The sequence below is a fragment of the Mytilus edulis genome, chromosome 8 (assembly GCF_963676685.1).
Source record: "Mytilus edulis chromosome 8, xbMytEdul2.2, whole genome shotgun sequence".
Lineage (NCBI taxonomy): Eukaryota > Metazoa > Mollusca > Bivalvia > Mytilida > Mytilidae > Mytilus > Mytilus edulis.
Genome location: NC_092351.1, coordinates 13,712,214 through 13,730,744, shown reverse-complemented (window position 1 = coordinate 13,730,744; position 18,531 = coordinate 13,712,214). Strand labels below are relative to the sequence as shown.

The 18,531-nt window shown below is 30.7% G+C and overlaps 1 protein-coding gene across 2 annotated transcripts; it reads left to right on the top strand.

Moving 5' to 3' along the window:
- Positions 1 to 1,576: 1,576 nt before the first annotated feature.
- LOC139484864 (uncharacterized) lies at positions 1,577 to 17,027 on the top strand. 2 transcript variants are annotated; one of them, XM_071268870.1, is made up of 13 exons: positions 1,588 to 1,694; positions 3,852 to 3,952; positions 5,675 to 5,886; positions 6,484 to 6,702; positions 7,639 to 7,854; positions 8,608 to 8,724; positions 10,097 to 10,453; positions 11,448 to 11,537; positions 12,590 to 12,787; positions 13,754 to 13,855; positions 14,920 to 15,093; positions 15,944 to 16,133; positions 16,815 to 17,027. In XM_071268870.1, exons 1-13 carry the CDS (start codon positions 1,671 to 1,673, stop codon positions 17,017 to 17,019), a joined length of 2,205 nt encoding a protein of 734 aa, XP_071124971.1. In that variant the 5' UTR covers positions 1,588 to 1,670; the 3' UTR covers positions 17,020 to 17,027. The 2 variants fall into 2 exon arrangements, with proteins under 2 accessions (XP_071124972.1, XP_071124971.1); XM_071268871.1 differs by lacking the exon at positions 5,675 to 5,886 and having other exon boundaries at positions 1,577 to 1,694.
- The last annotated feature ends 1,504 nt before the right edge of the window (positions 17,028 to 18,531 follow it).

The following is an 18,531-nucleotide window of genomic DNA, read 5'->3' as shown; positions in this document are numbered from 1 at the left end:
TCCTGGATTTCTATCAAACTTGGCTAGAAGCTTGTTTATGATCAAAAGCTAGTATCTGGAAGGAAATTCAGTTAAAATTTTTGTTCTTGTTTTTCCGTATTTTATTTATTAATGAACTTAGCTTTTAGTCCAGTAAACATTACATACAGTATGCAGTTAAAAAAAATTAAAACATTTATTAGATTCATAAACTATCCTGGATTTTTTCCAAACTTGGACAGATGCTTCTTACAATTACAAGATAGTATAGAGAGGAATATTATTATTGATTTTTTTCCCTCAATTTTGTTTATGAACAGCAAAAGTAGGCGATATACCGGGTTCCGAGGAACACTTACGATTTTTTCTGTGATCTAACTTCAGTTTGATTTAACCAAATGTTACAAAACTTATACACAATAATTTTAACCACAAAACCAAGATCAAGTTTGAATTAAGGTGACGTCATTTTACTGTTATGGTTAGGGTTACAGGTTTGCCCAGTTACAAATGGAAAAGAAAAAAAAAATCACAGGCCCTAGATATGGCATGGGCATATAAAGAAATTAACAGAGCTTATTGTATATTTGATTATTTTAGAACAACAGTTTAAGGTTGCAATATAAAATATCAAAATTTTATATGACAAACATATGAAAAAAAGTGATTTTTGATAATTGCTAAAAAGAAAATGGTTTAGTTAAAACATCAAAGCTGTGATTAAATACATATTTGAAATAATACACACATCTATAACCTATTTGAAATAATACACATCTTGTAATTTTAACAAGAAAGGATAATTTTATTCAAATAAATATCACCCAATGTTAATCCGTTTAGAAGGAAGTTCAAATCTGTGTTCACCCTGTTGAATTATTATAATTGTTTATTTTGTATACAATTTATACTGTAAAGATTACAAATCAAGATAGATAAGTTAAAACAAACACATTTAAATTTCTATAACACAAGGAAATAAGGTAAAGCGGAAACATTATATAGTGTTTTATTTATAAAGTAGCACAATAACTACTCACAAAAAAAAGATTCTAGTGTTAAGGTTGCATTTTATCTAGATTGGTATAAAGTCGAAACAATCGGATTGCTACTAAATACAATTTAACAAAAAATCTGAATTCTGCAAATGCATGTAAATAAATAAAAAGAAAAATTGTATTTGATAACTTTATTAATATTGATTACTAGTACTGATAACTAAACAAGAAAAAATGTCATTGTTGTGAATATGAACAGGACAGAAAAATATGTACCATACAATTGTTATAGAAATTCACATTTAAGTGTGTAGTTGTTGTGATTGCTATCAGTTTTAGAGAAACAATTGACAAATTTGAGTGAAAAATGTTTTGTGGATCTTCTTCCTTGCAGTTGATAACATTTAGTTTTTTCTTTTAAAATAGGCATGAGCAGTTCATAGAAATTGAGGTTGTTTTTATAAAACCCATATTTGTACTTTGACATGTTAAACAAACTATCTTGGTTAGAGTGAAAATACAACTACGCATGTCAGTATGAAAGTAAATAAATTTTTCACAGCCCATAGAATCAGTGAGGTTTTCAGTAATTCAATAAACTTTTATTCAAATTATGTTTTTCAGAATTTGTGTAAACGATATGATGCAGACATGAAAGTTTTGATATGTTTAAAGTACTCAAAGAATTGATGTATGATAATGGTAATACTAGACTATGTAAGTATAACATTTAAATTTATTAACCTTTAATAAAGTCATATTAAACGAGTGACTTGTGAAAAATAATGTTTATCCAATTATTGAACCAATGCATGTATATATCATAAACTTCTAAGTCTTCTGTGCACGATTTTTGTGATGTATGTTCTTGCAATATCGAGAGTTAGATAGTCAGCACTTCGGTGTTGACATGAATATCAATTATATGGTCATTTTTATAAATTTTCTGTTTACAAAACTTTGAATGTTTCGAAAAACTAAGGATTTTCTTACCCCAGGAGTAGATTACCTTAGCCGTATTTGGCACAACTTTTTGGAATTTTGGGTCCTCAATGCTCTTCCACTTTGTGTTTATTTGGCTTTTTAACTATTTTGATCTGAGCGTCACTGATAAGTCTTATGTAGACGAAACGCGCGTCTGGCGTATAGAATTATAATCCTGGTACTTTTGATAACTATTTAGATCACTTCCTTCTTTTATTAGTTTTTCTCTTATTTTCTGTGATTTAATGGTAAATACTATTTGGTCTCGCAACATTTCTTCTTTTTGTTGATAGTCACAATCATTAATTAATATTCTTAAATTGGTAACAAACTGTTCGAAAGTCTCTACGTCCGACTGCTTTCTTGTTGTGAATTTGTACCTTGCATATAATTTATTTGATTAGGGCTTTATATAGTTTTCGAACTTCTCTTAATGAGTCCTTAAAACTTTTGCCTCTGCGACTTGTAAATACCACGTGGAGTAAATATCCCGGCCTTTATTTCCAACCAATATCATGAGGTAGTTACATTTCGTTTCCTCGTTCTTTGCTTTAAGTAGTCCTTCGAACATAAACTGCACGTGTTGTTTGAACGTTTTCCATGCTGTCGGTAAGTCACTATTTTCTTAGTCCAATTTGGGCGTTGATCCTATTGTGGATTCCATCTTAAATTCCTTTTTACAGAAGCTTGACAATTGGCACAACTTTTTATATTGCGTATCGAAGTGTTCTAGATGGATAGTCCTCCTCTCCCGATGATTTACAATGGATTAATCTGACACCATGTTATGTATGGCTTATTAAACAGACAAGTTCAGTTCCAGATCTAGTTTAAATTCTAACTTCATAATGACGTGTACATATATGAATCAGAGGCTCTAACCGAGTATAAATAGAATACAGACTTAGCACACCTGACAATTTTTTTCATTTTTTACGCCAAAATATCGTATAATCGTCATTTTTTCTCTCTCTCTCTCTCTCTCTCTCTCTCTGTCTGTTATGAAGTGAAAAATATGGCAGCTCATTAATTGTCGTGTTTTGAAGCATTATTTTACGATTAGTAAACAATCAACAAAGAAGCATGGATATTGAGCACGTGTATAACATGTACAATTAGATAATAGTTTATTAAAATGACAGATCCATGCGTATTGCGATCACCGGATTTTTACGAGAAGGGTCACGCTTAGGTCACTTTGAATACGGAAAATATATAGGCGAATTACTTCCTGGAAGCAAACAATTAAAAAGGTAAACTTCTTCTAAATGTGGACAGATTTTCTTCAGAAAAAAGTATATGTACATAAGTTTTATATTGACAACTATCCATTTTGTTATAAAAAAACATATGCATCATTTTTTTTTAATATGAGATTTCATATGACTTTAATAAATGTCATATGATTGGAACTAAACTAATTTTTATAACAATTACTGGCTCTTTACAGATTTTTTTTTATCTAAAACTATTTCATGAATAAAAAATATATGGCTGTAGATTTTGAGAAGGAGGTCTGAGTTCTTTAGTTAACCTGTATAATGATTAACATTTCAGGTTAGTGTTCTCTTCTGGCTAAAATGTCCATGACGTAGATAATTTGTATATGATGACTGACAAATCATACTTATTTATGTTGACATTATTGACAAATCATATATTTTGTATATTTATATTTGTTATAATCAAAATAGCAATGTAACATGAATTTTGATGTGATTTAATTTGAAATTGTTTGTACTTTGTTATTTTCTGTAACGTTTAGTTCCCTATTTTGACCTTTAAAATCTGCTTAATAGACTTTAGAAAAATACAAGTTTCTACTATCACATTAAAACAAAACGCTTCATAGTATCTTGATTTTAAAGTATTTAAATTATTTTCTTTCAGTTTACAACTACTTCAGTATTTTCCATAGTCATTAAATTTCTTTGGATTATTTCCCTTTCATCAGCTGATTACAATTTGGTGAATGGTGAAACAGGAAAGTAGTAAGTTCCTTGTATTACTAATCGACTACACACTTTGTCAAAGTACAATAGATCCTCTTCCAAGTACCGAAAACATGTGAAAAATATTATACTACTAGAGCGTAAACAAAAATAATGTGGAAAAAGTTGTTAATATATCCGCTTAAAGTTGAAGATCTGGCTATAGCTGAAGGAAGCTAACACAAAGTTTTTACAAAAATAAATAGGAAGTAATTCGTTCATGTACAGGTTAAAGTAAGCATACAAAGAGTTGTAACAAGGGCTTATGCAGTTGAAATAGAATAGCTGACACAACACCGCAATAAAATTAATACAAAAATAAAAAATATATAAATAAAATAATATCAGTTGTTTAGGTTTAAAGAGCTCATACAGGTAAACTAGTGTTTTATTTTCTAATCCAGGTTGTCGTCAGTATTAAAAACAATAATTCCAGACTATTGAGGCATAAATGCATATGTTGACATCCCTATACTAGATACATATATACATACATAAATTTAGTTTTTACATCCAATTTCTGACCTTAGATCACCTTCGAAATGTACTTGTTCATGTTTTATTCATAAGACATGTACCGCGATGGAATGAGTGAAATTTATTACTAAAAACATTTGTCAATAATGTTAAGGTCATTTATGTTCTATTTGTTCAATTTTAGACGATCAGGTACTTATTAAGTTTCCTGTTGAATTCATTGTATAGACACTTAATTATGCATATATTGATTTTATCTGTATACATAGATGATATAACATGTGAAAAGCTAAAAATATATATGAATTCCAAAGTTTTTTTTTATTTGGACTATATATAATAATGAAAGGAGATGCAGGGTTTAATATATATCTCTTTTTATTTAACTAATTGATAATCTTTCAAATTAATAAAGAAATTCACTTAATCGTATAATAACAATTATGATAACATTCTTTGATTTTTACCACAAATATATTTCCTACACAGCTACAATGTACGACCAGAACAAAGGATGGACAACAACATATGATATGCGTTCTACCCTTTAGACAGTCTTTAACTTTTTATACCTATTCTGCTTAGTCTTACTAAGCAAGTCCTGTTTCAACAGAAATAGGTGTACTGTTCAAAAATCACTAAAAAGGTTTGAAAATGAAATAACAGACAGACCGTCGTAATGTGTGTCTAACTATAACTTCTCAATATGAACCTAAAAGAAATCCGTTTGTTAATCATTTGAATATATATTGAACTTTTACCAGCAAATCCAAAACATATTAATCCCCACTAGTACTTATAATCGAGTAAATAGTTAAGATGACTTTTTTTGTATTCTCTTTTAATCATAGAAGCACGGTTAGGAAAATGCAAGTTAATTTTCATTTGTTAGATGTGTATTAGCTTTTATTTCTGTCATTTGATTAAGTACCTTCGGTATAAATTTTCCTTGGTGTTATTTTACTTAATGTCATTCAAAAGATGAAAATTGCAAGTAAACTAGTTGTAAGAAACATTATGTCAATGAAAGATATAGTAGTAAAGGAATAAGGAACTAGTGAAACCAAATTTTTACTCTATATTAAAAAAAATGAAAGTGAATTATTATTTTTTTAAATACTTACTCAATGCCTGGATTTCGATGAGATTGATCTGTACAGTTATTTTAGATTTCACACAGAATTAACTGATAATTTACTGTTTTTGTAAGTTTATTGGTTAATATATCTCCTATTGGTTTTGTAGTCGTTGGTTTGACACAGCAGCCCAGATCCATAGAGTATGTTGTTATTGTCCTAATGAAGCATTATTGAATGGAGAAACAGGTTATGCTTTTCAAATGTATGATGATAAAGATGTTGATTTTTGTAATCCAACACTAGATGAAATAATCCAGACCGGTCAGAACCCTTCCTGTATATGTGAACACAAGATGGGACTGAAACCGGAGTTTGTAGGTAAATGCTAATGATCAAGATTACTTCAAATATAAGGTTTAATGTTTTCACCAGATCTATTTTCAGAATTTCAGTTTCAAGTTGATTGGCTTATTCAAATCAAACTTATAATTTCATGTAAATGTATGATTGTAGTGAACATAAGATGCAATGTTTAAAAGGGTCATTACCTGTCAAATTAATGTATACCGATTTGACTCAAATTCTCATATTTGATTATAACAGACTTAAAACGCAAATCCAAATTATTGATAGTCTATAACAAACAGTTTACTATGTATGGACTCGATAATATTGATGAGCATTTTGTGTGTTTAATGTATTCCTGAGGTAGAAAACCCTTAGTATTAAAAACTTTTTGTTAACAGTTAATTTATTATTATGAACATATCAATGATAATTCAAGTCAGCACACAAGTGTTTTCCATGGGTTCTTGATTATTTCGGCTTATTTTTTTAATTGGGATTTTAGTCCAGTAGTTTCGATATATCAACATCTGTATTAGATGAGCAACTTGTTCAACCATTTGATATTAAATATTAAACAAGATTTTAAAACAATTAAATTTAAAAAAAAAATCTAATTATGTTTCTTAGGATGTGTCCTGCCAAATAATAGCCATGTTAGTCAGGTAGAATGGACATGTGATAATGTATTCAGATTCCTCAATGTTAGCGTTTATACAACATGTATGCCTAGGTGTTCTAAAGACAGCATGATTCTAGTTAATCCTGGTGCTCAGTCATACAGGTGTGGAGAAAACAAAACATGGGACAACCAACCAACATCTGTTTACTGTCAAGACAAAATTGAAGGTATAAAGTTATAAAAAAATATGATATTGATAAGATGGTTAAGGTTGAATAATTGTGATTCATGACATTGTAGATGTTCATATAAGATAACTAGACCTACAGAAGTACTGTATTTGATATTTTGCCAGAAGATAGGAGTATATAGTCTAGCCAAACTAAGTTTTAACCTCAAACTAATTGCAACAGAAAAAGTTTGTGTTCTAATCCAAAGCATTAGGCCCCAAATATACACAAAAAAGTGCCATAAAATCTAACTTGAGGAAAACTCAAAATCAGCATTTTCAATTTCTTATGGAAATTGACATTGGCACAAATGAGTCTTTTTTGTCAGTTTTTGGTTGATTTGATTGGACCTTTAACTGTGTCTATTTGGGGTATAATGCCAAAGATTAAAATTTAATAACATTCTGTTGCGATTACTTCAAGGTTAGGGTCAAATTTATGCTTGATTGACTTGACTAATAACATAGAACCCTATGTTTTTTTTTCTTTTTAAATATTACAACAAGCGATGGACTCATGAGGGCTTCAGTAATGACCATTGGAACGTATTGTCAACTTTTGTCTCAAAAATTAAGGGTAACTAATAACCTTGGCCTTTCACCTTAACTGTTTTCAAATTCCACAAATCATCAAAATTAAATAGAAATGAATGAATGCTAGAGGAGTTTTTAGGGAATATACTTATGCGGACTTTGTTTGGGAGACTTCAAACTGTCATCCTATCACAAACATTTCTTGTTCTTTTTGCATTATCCATTCCAACAGACACTTTTCATGGCTGCTTGATTATTTTGGTTTATTTGTGCTATTATATGTTATTTCAGTCGGGTAATTTTATAAATATCTTCAACAGATTAGCAGTTTTTTTATTATATATTTAGTACAATTTAAGATTTTCAAGCATTCAGATATACAACAATGTCTATTTTTCAGAATGTGTCCTGCCAAATAAAAGTCATGTAGAATGGACCTGTGACAATGTATTCGCATCCCTCAATGTTAGTGTTACTATTAATACAACATGTATGCCTAGGTGTTCTAAAGACAGTATGGTTTTAGTTAATCCCGTTGCTCTGTCATACAGGTGTGGAGAGAACAAAACATGGAATAACCAACCAGAATTTGTTAACTGTCTAGACAAAACCGAAGGTATAAACTTATTACAGAAAGATGTATATGATATGTAGAAACATTTCTTGAATGATATTGATGAAATTGTTATGGTCGAATAGTTTTGATTCATAATTTTGCAAATGTACATATAATAACACTTGGTCAACAGAGGTAGGTGATATAGCCATTATTGTGCATACTTGGTACTTGGTCATTTATATTTTTCGCATTTTCATTTTATCTTTAAAGATACTTTGAACAAACTTGGCAGAATCGATGAAGAAGGAAGAAAATCTACAAACACATATCGTTTCTTTTCATTTCGATGGTATAAAGCTAGGCGACAACTTCTGATCAAATAATATTATAACATCTATTAAACTTCAAGGCGACTTGAAGGCAGTGATAACTGGAAGACCTTTTACAAACTATCCTCATTAAATGTTGATTGGTCTGCCAATCTGTCTCAATGTCAATTCGATTTAGTTTTAAATATGCAATTTTATGAATATTTTATATTTTTAACTTTATCGCATGTTTTTTGTTATTTTTGAAGTTACCGTAAGAATGTGGCAATAAACTCATCATAGATACCAGGCTTAAATCATGTACTCCAGACGCGAGTTTCATTTACAAAATACGTATCAGTGACCTTCGAATAAAAAAAAATACGAAGCAAAAAGTCAAATAAAACTTTGTCATCGGTTACTTAAAAATTATCAGAAAAATATCGATAAAAAAATCATTCTTAAAGGGGAATTAAACATGTTATATCTATTATCTTTACAGATGTCACACAGAGTTGGGTATATATGGTGATTGTGATTATTCCGTCTTCATTTATTATTGCCATTATATTATTAATAACTTGCATGCAGAGGTTATGGCATCATTTTTGTTTACAGCGTAAGACACAGGTTTATTAATATTTTACCACCCAGGTTTTTAATCGTTTCTTTATATGAAAGACATCATCTAAATTTGCCGAATTCACATGTTTGTCAATCTATTTTCATTTTTTGACAAATTGTCGATACTGACTTTTAGATTTCTTTGGTTGATGTTTGTTAAATTGTTAGTTGCCTGAGATATCAAATGCACACATTTCCAATGATTTTGATTGAAGATAAACAATTTGAAAAACTTCTGACCTTTTGCTTGCAAATTGCCATTTATGTATGACAAGCAACTAAAGCCAAAGAATACCAGACACTCTGATGCTTATCTGATGGCAGCCTCTTAAATATTTGATCAACATTGTATATATTAGACGACCTAGCTGCGTCATGTCTTGTATAAAGGTATATCGTGAAGTTTTTTTCTGTCATATATCTATTGTCATTGTCGTAATGTATAGGTTAAGCTACTGCTTTAAATAACTTTTTAATGCACAGGGGAGAAGGTTTCATTTCTCGGCTAGTTCGTATCTTACATATATAATATAATCAATCAGTGGTGTAAGGTTACATAATTAACTGGCAATGGTCATCTGACTTCCATCTCGTTTTCCTGGTTCATTGATAACTTAATTTTTCCAGTAGATGCATTTTCTCAGGTGTAAATTGTCTTTGATCCATAGTTTAACTGTTATGTGTTACTTGTAATGGGTGTGCATATTCAATTTTAAAACAAACAAAAAAGGTCAATCAAGATATAAAATACCCTAAACATAGTTTTTGCTATTTATGCCATAGGCATATAGATTTTATCAAAACTCAAATCACTTATTTAAGCATATTTAAAAATACAAAGTTTCGGACAAACAATGAACTCTTGCATCAATAAACTACTTTTTATTTAGGAGGTAAATATCTATAGTACAACACAATAAATCGACTGTCTGTTATATAAATGGCAAAAAAAACCAGAATCAAGTAAAACTTGCTTGAACGTAACAGTTACGGGACACTTTATTATTAAATACAGAACAAAAAAACAAGTAACTTTTTACTGGTTTAACTTCATTTGTTTGTTTTAAAAAATTGAAAATGTACGGATTAAAAATATATCCATAACATGATTTTGAAATCCATAATATATTTTATTAGTATTCATAATTTAAAATATGTTACGGAAGTAATTAACAAAAGTATTAGAGCATACATTTTCAAAGAATCCAAATAAGGTATATTGAATAATCATGGCAACTTAAAATTAAAAATTTCATCTTTGACAAAAGCTTCGTAAGAACTAAGCTTTTGAAATAATGTTAATGGTATTCAACCTTAGTAAATATGCAAACTTGTAGATTGTGTTTATAGGTAACATTATTTTGTAGTGAAAAACAAATTCTGCAGTTCAAGTGAAAACTGTTCATCAATCGGAATGGAAATGCTTCCAATATCTATAGAGTCTAAGGTCAACGGACAGACTAATAGTTATATGATATGTGAAACACAATTATCTAAGAATATCAGTGATGCATGTTCAACCAGAATAGACACAATTAGTTATGAAAACAAGGGAAGTGCAAGTGTTACAAATATCGATGAAGAAGAGGAAAGGCATTATATTCCTGATTGTTTGACAATTGATCAAATGAATCCTTGGGTGGCTAGATTGGAGAAGGACATTACCAAAGAGACACGGTTGACACTGACTAGTACACAGTTGCCACTGATGAGTAATAATGATGGTATATATATATATATATAAGTACGTCTGAGTCAGTGACAACCCTACAACAGATGTATCCATCGGATCGCCATCAATGATGGTGATACATGGCTGTGTACATAATGTATATACAACTCGTCTAAACATCAACCCAACAATGTTAGATCTGTAAATTTGCTTTCGCAAATTTTTGGTTCTTCCCTCGCCGGGATTCGAACCCATGCTACTGTCACGATATCACAGTAGCATGGGTTCGAATCCCGGCGAGGGAAGAACCAAAAATTTGCGAAAGCAAATTTACAGATCTAACATTGTTGGGTTGATGTTTAGACGAGTTGTATATATATATATATATATATCACTGTTTTAATACGACTGTAATAATGCTGAACCCCCTTAGTAACATCCCATGACAATTTAGGGTTGATATTACTGGTGATTATTAATAAAATCTGTTTAAGATAAGAAAAAAAACAAAAAACAAACAAACAAACAAACTAAAAACAAAAAATTACTTTTATGTATTATATCATTTGAATATTTGATGGTGAATTGATAATGAAAACTTAAATGTATCAACTGATAAGTTGAGTTGAAATTGTTTAAATTTGATATAACTTTTTTTTATAATTTTAATACAAAAGTAACTCAAAAGGACAACTTTTGTACATAACAAAATATTCATACATTCACAGAGTTTATTTTATAAATATGTACTCTAAAAGTTTACATATGACTGTACATTATGATAAGGAACATAGGATTTCATGCCAACATAGGACGGGGTGTATGCACTTGTTTTACTAATATGAGATAATGGATGACGATACAAGTTTTAAAATTATCATGTACAAACAGATGTTTTGAAGTTATCTTTTTATTTCTTTTTAGAAGCCTATGTAATCAGTGCAGACTAGAATTATAATTCTGTATATTTTGTTTTCTGAATGCATTACAGACCAGATTTTGTACAGAATTGTTTCTAATTGTTATTCACATATTTATATCTGTAGATCCAAAGCCTAAACTGCCATCATTTGTAAAAGTAAGTGGAATAAAAGAAAAATACAGAGATGGGAAAATTTATTACAGTGTCATTAGAGGTAATACCAAATGTACATGATCTGCAACTGATTGTTCAATTGATTTTTTAGTCAAATTTGGACAAAGTCAAGAATTGCTACATGTCTATTTCTTATTATTTGTTTCAATTTTGCCTTATGTTACTACTATACCTAGGATATTACCATTATACTGACATCTCCAAAGGAAAATCAGTATACTAGTACTGGTAAGTATCAGAAAACATATAAATTGGTAAGAAAGAGAGTAAAGAAAGGTAATTGTAGAAAGTCTAGACAAAGCCTTATTCATGTAATATGACGAATCTGAATTGAATCTGTATGATAGTAGTTTTAAAATACCCTTATATAATTATGAAGATAAATGCCTCATTGTTTTTGTCACTACGGTAGAGGTCATTTCAAAACGAAAGCAGTTATTCAAATACTGCTATTTTGTTCGACTTTTACAAAACTTGGTTTTCATAATATTCCTTTAAATGGGAAAATTCTCCATTGATTTTAAGGGTTTTCTTTAATTATATGAAATGTGGACATTTGATTTGTTTCCAAATGATATCTTTTGAACCGTCTGTCAAACCTTTCCCGTACTCATCTTAAGAATATATGTAAGACAGAATTAAGAACAAGACCCTTATTAATTTTGGGTCAGTTAGTTCATGTTCTAAATCAATGTCTTTAAACATAATTTGAGAAGAAGAAAAAATGTCTTTGAGCTATAAACCAGGTCAAAGATCACGAAATCAATTAATAGAATGAGATTGTGGATTTTGTTTTGGGACAAGCACAATGTGGTATACTGTGGAGTGTAGATCCCACTTTCAAAATACTTGACATGAAAATGTGTCTAATAATAAACCCAAAATAACTTTAATGTGGCATCAACTTAGATTTACTTTTAATAAGAGTTCGAAATGCATTGATCAAAAAGAATTTTTAGAGGGACTGAAAAAAAACTCAACTTATTCAAGTTTCAACTAAACAAGGTTTGACTGTACTTTCAGAAACTACAAATCTCAAATGCTAACTACTGGATTATGATTTTAATTGTATAATGTGGATGATTTTTGCAGGTAGTGAGATTGTTATAGTATCTAAAACAGTAGAAACAGATTCAGACTTCATTATAGATAGAGAATATGATGAACATAAACTTAATTATTATAAGATAAGATCAGCCAGCAAAAAAAATGAGGGTGTTTATAATTGGGAATTAAAAGACAATAATAAACAACGGAAACTAACAGGAAGTTTTAACATTACAATTTGTGGTAAGTTTAATTTATCTACACGAAAACATGACGTAGCTGTTCTAAGAACTCGGTAGTTCGTCAACGTTTCTCTATATAAATATCGTCAGGTGTGCTCGACTTCAATCATAATTGAATAGGGTTGTCAGTGTTCCCGATGAGGGTCGGTGGTTTTTCTTTCATCCACTGATAAAAACTGACTGCCTCGAAATAGCACAATAGTGAGGCAAACGGCATTAAATACAATTTAATCAAAAATGAAAAAAGACACCAATGAAAATTACTAAACCAACAGTATAGACTATACAAAATATTTATCAAATATTTTATTAAGAAGAGGAGACAGTCAATTTCTGAATTGTTTACAGGAAAGATTGTTTTGTTCTGCCTGTGCCGAATGTAGTAAAAGGCAACTAATGTGGATGTCCTACCCTGGCACATTTGTGTGTGTTCCAAATCCATAATTCAGTGGTAGTTGTTTGCTGATGTTTATTATGTTTTTTTTTCGTATATCATTTTGAACAAAATTTATGCTGTCAGTTTCCATGCTTCAATTGCTTATTCTTATCGACTTATGATTATTTGCAAACGGAATACTGCTGCAGCCTATATTCACATGTTTAACCTATAACTGATCTCTGCTACAAAGTTATTTTATTTAAACTCATACCATATATTTTTTTATTAATGGTAATATGGTAAAGACAGCTACAGTGTGAACTATTTGTATAAAGCATTATATTTCAGATCGTACAAAACTTTGATACTTTATATCTAGTATACAGGTGCATTATTTTCTGGTTTTCTGTCTGGCATGTGTCAATTTTACTGCATAGATATGTTAGTCTGGAAGGCAGGTTTCATCTGACCATGACCTTATTTTTATGAATTCTAATAATGTAGAATTTATGTAACTTAAAGTTTGTTTTGTTTTTGTTTGACAACTGTCATTTCCTATTGTCATTTATAAAAATTTGAATTTCTCAGATAAAATAAGACCAGAGCCCGTCGGTGGCAGTAATATGTCCTTGTCATTCATCAGTTTAGATATTGATTCGATGGACACAGTTGAAAAAAAAGTAATGAATGGTGAGTTATGATATTATATGTTACAGGCTAAATATTCGAATAAGTTCAACATGACGATGGCCAAGAAACTTTATCAGTACATTTATCGATCATAAATAAAGGAAACAGTAGTATACCGCTGTTCGAAACTCATAAATCGATTGTGGAAAAGCAAATCCGGGTTACAAACTAAAACTGAGGGAGATGCATCAAATATAAGAGGAGAACAACGACAAAACATTAAATGTAACAAACACAGAAACGAACTATAATATAACTATAGCCATTTTCCTGACTTGGTCAGAGACACTTTAAGAAACAAATGGTGGGTTGAACCTGGTTTAATGGCATGCCAAACCTCTCACTTTTATGGCAATGTTAAATATAACAATAAAATGACAACACTACATGACAGGACTACAAGACAAATAAATGGTAGAACATAAAATTGCGAATGGTAATGGGGAATATGTCAAAGAGACACCAACCTGACCAAAGAGCTGACAACAGCTAAAGGCCACCAATGGGTCTTCAACGCAGCGGGAAAATCCCGCACACGAAGGTGGTCCTCAGCTAAATAAAATTATGTACCAGTTCAGTGAAAATGGACGTCACACTTAACTCCAAAACATATATATAAATGAACTAAAATTAAAAAAACTTTCAAGACTTACAAAGGCCAGAGGCTCCTGACTTGGGACGGGCGCAAACATGCAACGGGGTCAAACATTTTTTGTGACATCTCAACTCTCCCTTATACCTCTAGCCAATGTAGAATAAAGAAACACATAGAAATATGCACAGTAAAACTCAGTTTAAAAGAAGTCCTAGTCCGATGTAAGAATAGGTAACAAAAGAAACTAAGCAAAATGACAATGTTACATAAATTAACAAAGGAATACTAGCAGTTACTATTTGTTTATACTGACTTCATCCGCTTGAATACCAGTTCACCTTGGCTTGCTCGCTTGATATTATTGCTTACGATGGCAGTATCTAAAACAAAAAGCCACTATTCAATGTGATAGAGTAATTATATATATTATGGACAACTTTATAACATTATATTTTGATCTCCATTGCAGATGGTTGTCCAGATAGCCCATCTCTACAATGTCTTCCTGAGATCAATAGTCCGTCTTCCTCGATTAGATTGAATAGATTAGAAAGTTCTGAAAGATATCATGCTATTTCTGACAATAGCTGTAATGGTGCAAAAAGTTCAAAGGGACAAGACGAAATAACTGAGATTAAAATAGGTAATTTATAATATGGACATTAATTTGGAGTTTTTCCCAGCATCAAATGTAATTTTCTCTTGATAATGATGAGCATTTTTGAAGAAATGGTGATATTTTGAAAGATAAGCGCTGTTTGAAAATGTTTAATTGCTTGAGTTTTAATTCTGCTTTTGACTTTTTTAAGGTGTTTAGTCTCGCTTTCGACTCAATATGCAAGTCTGAAGTATAACTATACGACTACGGCAGCCGCAACTCCTGTCAACACCTTTCTGTCAATAGGAAAATGTTCCCCTGACCTCGACCTAATTTATTGAATCCGTGATCAAGGTTAAAGTTTGTGATTGGGTCCGTTTCTAAAATACTGTAATTGTAGGTTACCTATATTTGATGTATTGAATGATTGTAAGGGGAATATGTTTATCAGGCAGGTTTCAGTTGACCTTAACCTTATTTTCATGGTTTATCTGGTCAATGTTTAGTTTTCGTGTTTTTCAAGTACAATTGTTTGAAAAATTGTAGGGTGTACATTTTGGTCTAGCCGGTATCATCTGACCTTGACCTCATTTACATGGTTCATTGGTCAATGTTAAGTTGTTTTTTTTTAGTGGTTTGCTCTGTTTCTCAAAAACTTAAAGCAAGATGTCGGCTATATTTTGTGTATAGAGTAATAAAATGGAGTATCTGGCCTAGACCTATTTTTTCTGGTTCATTGGTCAATGAGTTTTCGTAATGTGTCGGTTTTTCAGATACTATAATCAACAGGTAAACTTTATTTGGTGTATGAAATGATTGTAAAGTGTACATATTTGTTTGTTGGTTCATCTGTCAATGATCTCATTATTATAAACTTAACATTATTTCATTTCAGAATCAATAATGGAGAAATGTAACAGATGTAATCAACAATTAAAAAGTGCTTTGGATGATTTTAATTCTTCAAAATATTTGAATAATATGTGTCATATGCTGGACCCTAATACAAAATATGATTCACAATGCTGGATTGGATTTGTGAAATTTTATGGAATAATAGAGAGATACAGAATAGACAATATAAAGTAAGCACATGATAAGATTTGTCACATGATTTTGTCAACTTTGTTTGGGATTTTGTATGCATCAGTTAATTCAATAGAAGAGTATTGTGTTTATATTTGTTTGCTTGATTTAGTGTGCTAATAACAGAAATGACACAGACATGATATCAAAATTTAACTTAACCACAAGATATCTCAGGAAGTGGTCATTGCATAGAGGCTGATGGTAGCAATATAAGAATGCTACACCACAACACTATTTAACATAACCATTATACGGATAAATTTTGAAGCCAATTGAATAATTGTACAACTGACAGAGGGCGACTATATATAATTTATACCCTGTATTCGATTTATGGGACGTATTATAGTATACCACTATCTGTCTGTCCATTTGTCAGTTGGTCAACACTTTATATAATATCTCAACTTTGATTTCATTAATTCTCAGGTATTTTAACCCAAAATTATCAATAAGTAAAGAAAGCTTTCTTTCTGTTTTAGTTTTTTTTTCATGTCTACTGTTTTATATAGTTACCAGACTTGAATTATCAGAGTAAGGATATTAATTACCAGCAACCAATCATCATATTTTTAATACACAAGGACAAAATTATGTTCTTCCTTCTGCTTTAACACAAGACTAGCTATGTAAATATAATATTGCCGATTAATATTTTATGATATATATTTCTAAAGGTATCACAAGAAAGGAAACCCAGAAGATGGTCACATGATGTATATTCTCCACCAATATCTACCTCCACATGACTTCAGAATAGGACATTTGGTATATTATTTCTCACAGGAAGATTCACGAAGAGAAGATGTCCTATTAGAGATTAAGAAGTTTCACAAGAACTGTACTTTCTGTGATATGTTTATAAATTCTACTAAATGTTAATTTGACTGAAATGTAATTATTTTGTCCTCATTGCATTAGATCAACATCTTTTGTCCTATTGATTGCATTTTCAAAACTTTGAAGGCATAATTTCATTGGGTGACAGTGATCAAGAATGGAAACAAACGGAAGTAGAACAAAACCTTTTAGGGATTTTGATCCTCAATTCTCTTCAATTTCGTACTTTATTTGGCCTTTTTATCTTTTTTGTATTCGAGCCTCACTGATGAGTCTTTTGTAGACGAAACGTGCGTCTGGCGTAAATACAAAATTAGATCCTTGTATCTATGATGAGTTTATTTACAACCACTGGGTCGACAACACTGCTATGGAGTTTTAATTCCCTGAGAGTATCACCAGTCCAATAGTCAGCACTTCTGTGCTGACATGAATTATCATTGATATGGTCAACTTTAAAAATTAACTGTTTACAAAACTTTTGAATTTTAGAAATGCTGAAGCTGTTCTTCCTCAGGAATAGATCACCTTAGCTGTATTTTGCAAAACTTTTAGGAATTTTAGCCCTCAATTCTCTTCAACTTCGTACTTTATTTGGCCTTTTAAACATTTTTGGATTCGAGCGTCACTGATGAGTCTTTTGTAGACGAAACGCACGTCTTGCGTTAATACAAAATTTAATCCTGGTATCTATGATGAGTTTATTTACAACCACTGGGTCGATGCCACTGCTGTTGGAGTTTTAAATCCCCGAGGGTATCACCAGCCCAGTAGTCAACACTTCTGTGCTGACATGAATTGTCATTGATATGGTCATATCTATAAATTAACTGTTTACAAAACTTTTGAATTTTAGAAAAACTAGGCTTTTTTACCTCAGGAATAGATTATCTTAGCTGTATTTGGCAAAACTTTTAGGAATTTTGGTCGTCAATGCTCTTAAGCCTCTTAAACTGTTTGGGTTCGAGCGTCACTGATTAGTCTTTTGTAGACGAAACGCACGTCAGATTAATACAAAATTTAATCCTGGAATCTATGATGAGTTTATGTCATATCATATAGTTGCTGATGTTTTGATATATTTGTACATTATGCATGTATACTGGCTTTCAAATATTTTGGATGAGCGCTCCTGGTGAGAGTGAATACAGAAAAGTACGTCGGACGCACGAAATTTCTGAAATATTATATTCTTAGAATATCAACTAGACAACTCAGAATTCACAAAACGATTGCAATTCTTGATAAGAGAATTTGTTATTGGAACCAAAGAAGACAAAGTTCGTAGGAAGTAGAAATGTGTTTCGACATAGAACAAGAAACAGTCGTAAGCATACATATTGTAACCAATTATACCAAGAGATGTGGTATATTTATTAGAAACAAAATGAACATTTAGAGTAGAACATTGTTATAAAGCATAATCTCACATAAAAGATAACTTAATCGATCATTCAAAAGTGTAAATACTGTTATCGATGATCACTAAAAATTCTATAACGTACCCTTATAGATACAGCTTCTAGTGTACCTGTCAATTACATGTAATACACC

Bases quoted from the DNA above. Each gene is read 5' to 3' on its own strand.
- LOC139484864 (XM_071268870.1), top strand. From the start codon at position 1,671: ATGATAATGGTAATACTAGACTAT. The intron at 3,953-5,674 runs GTAAGTTCCTTG...TTGGTTTTGTAG, and splicing joins AATGGTGAAACAGGAAAGTA to TCGTTGGTTTGACACAGCAG. The intron at 12,788-13,753 runs GTAAGTTTAATT...TGAATTTCTCAG, and splicing joins TTTTAACATTACAATTTGTG to ATAAAATAAGACCAGAGCCC.